This window comes from Rhinopithecus bieti, unplaced genomic scaffold (genome assembly GCF_001698545.2).
Source record: "Rhinopithecus bieti isolate Rb0 unplaced genomic scaffold, ASM169854v2 scaffold_18354, whole genome shotgun sequence".
Lineage (NCBI taxonomy): Eukaryota > Metazoa > Chordata > Mammalia > Primates > Cercopithecidae > Rhinopithecus > Rhinopithecus bieti.
Genome location: NW_016809835.1, coordinates 3,067,894 through 3,071,924, shown reverse-complemented (window position 1 = coordinate 3,071,924; position 4,031 = coordinate 3,067,894). Strand labels below are relative to the sequence as shown.

At 40.5% G+C, this 4,031-nt stretch overlaps 1 protein-coding gene across 4 annotated transcripts in view; it reads right to left on the bottom strand.

The window, feature by feature from the left end:
- The window catches only part of TNPO1 (transportin 1), a 102,924-nt gene that overhangs the window by 67,460 nt on the left and 31,433 nt on the right, over window positions 1-4,031 (bottom strand). For 2 of the 4 annotated variants that reach the window (XR_001888884.1, XM_017890593.1), the window contains exon 2: window positions 264-377. Coding sequence is in view for 3 of the 4 variants with exons in the window: in XM_017890593.1 (XP_017746082.1) it covers window positions 264-377 (114 nt within the window). In the remaining variant the exon portion in view is untranslated. Of the gene's footprint in view, window positions 1-263; window positions 378-510; window positions 655-4,031 lie in introns of those variants that run through there. The other 2 variants (XM_017890594.1, XM_017890595.1) reach the window with 2 other exon arrangements.

Sequence of the window (4,031 nt, the reverse complement as noted above, 5' to 3'; positions counted from 1 at the left end):
GCCTCCTGCGGGCCGGAAGCCGGGGGCCTCCGCAGCGTGAGCCCCACGCGGCGGCGCCCCCGGCCCAGGAACCAGGGCCGCGTGCTCTAGTCGCCCGGCTGGGGTAGCGACGGCTTCCCCCGCGCGCGGACCCAGGGAAAAGGCCGGGCTCGGAGGGCGGGGGAGGGGCAGAGGCGGGGGCGACTGGAGCTCCCGGTCGCCGGGAGCTGGGCCGCAGCGCGGGGCGAGCTGCCCGGGTGGCGGCCAGGCCTCGGAAAGGATACTTGTTGCACGGTTCTCTGGATGGTGGTGTCTGGGGACTGGGACTCCTTCAACAGCTGCAAGATTTGCTGAAGCCCTTGCTCGTCAGGTTTCCACTCATACTCCATCTTGGTTTGCTGCAAATAAAGCCAGACACAGGAAGAGACGGAGCAAATGTTACTCCCGGTGCACAGGCCCGGAGGCTTCCCGCGCGCAGCGGTCCCGTTCTCCCAGCCACCACAACCCCAGCGCTCCCCAGACGCCGCGGACCTGCCTGGGGTGCCCCGAAGGAACTCTCGGACAGTGAAACCCGGCGGAACTGCTCCTGGCAGCCCGGCCGCCAACGTCTGCTGCTGCTGCCGCCGCGGCCGCCGAGCGCAAGCAGCCGACCAGACTGAGTCACCGCGAATTTGCAATCTGGCCCCAAGATCCGCTCACGGGAGCCCCCTGGGTCCTAGTGCCACGCAGTTTTCTCCAACCCAACCCATCTCTTAATTCCGTCCAGAAGATTACTACTGACTTAAGGGCTAATAAAAAGTCAAGTCCTTATCAAAACCCCTGCGAAACACCTGAAGAGATCTGTTTTTGGTATATTATTTTACATACACATGGCGAATTAACGCAAAATGATTGAAATAGGGTAAAAAGGTTGTTAATTTCCCTGACAGTTCAGCAATAATTAGAAGCAATAAAAATGTTTACAATTCAATTTGATATATAAAGCACTAAAATAGTCTAAAATATTGATGCAATCACAACCCACATCTCAAAACCATTAAATGCAACATCTGCAGAACCTAACTAAAAAAAAAAATTGTATTCCTGCATAAACTTCAACTTTTGAACTCCTATTAAGTGAAATAAATTCCATTATGAACTAACTACATTCCATAAGTAAGGACTTTGGGTCGAAGGAAATACAAGAAAAATAATGTAATTTTACAACTGGGTAGTGTTTAATTCCATTAAAGTATTTTCACATACTACAGTTTCTCATTTGATTCTCATTACAACCTAGTGAGGTATTATTTGCCTCGATGTGGCAACTAAGGCGAAAAAAGATCTAAGCAAACAGCCACACTTAATCAGTGAAGACTGAGACACGAATATAGGTTTTTAAAGCTACTATGAGTTGCATCTGCTACAGTCAACTGAAGCTATTAATGACATTTTCACTAAAACTAAATGCTTAAACAAAACAACAAAATGTAAGTATCAAGCATGACTTATTTGTAAAATCAAACAGTTTGATAAAGGAGAGGATTTTTAACATGAAAAGTCCCTTGCTAGTAGGGTTTAGACAAACTACTACCTTTTCACCTCTCTAGTTAGCTTTTTCTTTCTTTTTTAAAATGCCTTTTCCTCTCTCTTTCACTCTTATTTTTCTGCTTAATATCCTGTAATCTGACTTTGCTCACCAAGTTCTAATGACTTCATAAATGGCCCAATCCAATAAACTGTTCTTAAAAAAAACCCAAAACAAAACCACCACCATCCAGACATAAATGTATTAATGCTGTAGTGTTTTTATTCTAGTCTTCATTCTATTTTTTATGTACATTATATTTTATAATAATGGGACTGTCCTGTTTCTTGCCTGACTTCATATATCATTAAATATTTATTGAAAATATTTCAATAAAAAGTTAATAGTATTCCATTGTACCACTATGTCATTTATTTTTATATACTTTTATTTGATACAATATAGACACAAAATTGTACAAATGATAAGCATATAATCCATAGATGGATTTTTACAAAGTGAACCCATCTGTGTAACCAACACCCAGTTCAAGATAGAGATCGCTGAGTACGAAGAGGTTTCTTTTGTGTCCAATCCCAGCCATCAACCCTTCCCAAAGTAATCCCCAGTATAATTTCTATCACTATAGATTTCTCCCCTTCCCTGTCTTAACTTCAGAAACTTTTAAAAAACTACAAATATTATAATAAATCAAACAACATGGTTGTATAAGACAAGTTAATTCAATCCTATCTCCAGGCTCCCTAGAGAATCCGTTTTATCAGTTTTATGTGAATCTTTCTACAGTCTAATCTCATATATATGTTTTCCTCTTTTTTTTAAGATCATCCTCCATACTACACTGATATTAACTCTACAATGTTTTTTACACATAATATGACATGGCCATAATTCCAGGCCAATACACACAAATTTAACTCACCTTTTAATAGATGCACATTGGTCTTGAGAATGGATAGAGCATAATTTGTTCAACCATCTCCTGATTGGCTTCCAGATTGCTTCTACTTTTTTGCCACTACCAACAACACAGTAAAAAAATTCTTGTACCAATGTCCCTACATAATAGTGGCAACCTGACAGGGTTATTAGGCCAAAAGTATGTGAATTTAAAATTTTAAACAGTTACTACCAAATTATTTTCCAAAAAGTTATACAATTCACACACGCCAATACGAATGTTTCCTTTATCTCCACCAGCATATTCTTCGAATTTTCATGAAGCTAACCAATGACAATTTAATTTCCCCTGATACTAGTGGGGGTGGGGAACTTAAAGTCTGAGCCTTAGTAATATTAGAGTTGGAGCTGCTACCAGGCATACCCTACGTGCTGAGGTGACATTCAGATAGCCCACTTAACCCCCTAGCTGCCCTTTTAAATAAGAAACTAAAACAAGGGACCAATAGCAGTCAAGTCTGAAAGGCATCTTCATTATCACATCCGTCCTGAGGATGGCTGCACCATAATATCAGGCCAATAGCATGCTTCCTTCTTTATTTCTGTCGTCAAATAGGGTTTTCTTTTCAAACAGCTTAGTATTAAGAACATTTAATTTGATCAACCTATGATGACAGAATAGGTGTTTCCCCACACTTTACTCAAATTATCTGTAACAAAAGGCTCTTAAGAATATTTGATTCAGATAACTGCTTGGTAAGAGATCTTAGGCCACTTTGAACTTTTCTATCACATCTTTTTAAAAATTGTGATAAAGGTCGGACGCGGTGGCTCAAGCCTGTAATCCCAGCACTTTGGGGGGCCGAGACGGGCGGATCACGAGGTCAGGAGATCGAGACCATCCTGGCTAACACGGTGAAACCCCGTCTCTACTAAAAATACAAAAAACTAGCCGGGTGAGGTGGCGGGCGCTTGTAGTCTCTGCTACTTGGGAGGCTGAGGCAGGAGAATGGCGTAAACCCCGGAGGCGGAGCTTGCAGTGAGCTGAGATCCGGCCACACTGCACTCCAGCCTGGGCGACAGAGCGAGACTCCGTCTCAAAAAATAAAATAAAATAAAATAAAAATAAAAATTGTGATAAAATCTACATACATAACATATGCCATTTTAAGTATACAGTTCAGTGGCATCCATCGCCAAAACTTACCATATTTTAAAAGCCATTAAAATAAGGAAGAATCTTATACCCTGGGCTAGCCAGACATTACAGGGTTAATTAGATAATATCTGAAGTACTTCAAGCTAACCAAGCACATCAGGATTATTATATGAAGTAGAAATCATTTATTTAAATAGCAAACTACATTTATATTAATTAAATAGAATATCAAGATCAATATTGGATTTTCTTATAAAATTTAAATATTACCTGGAGTATTCTTTTTGCATGTTGAAGACTCAGCTTTCTAAATGTCTCAAAAAAAGGAAGTAGTACTTCAAATTTCGCTTCTTTAGATGATACTCCATACTACACTAATATTAATTTTACAACTTAATTTTACAACTTATGCCTGATTGGCCCATGACATTCAATGGTGACCAAAAAAAAAAAAAAAAAAAAAAA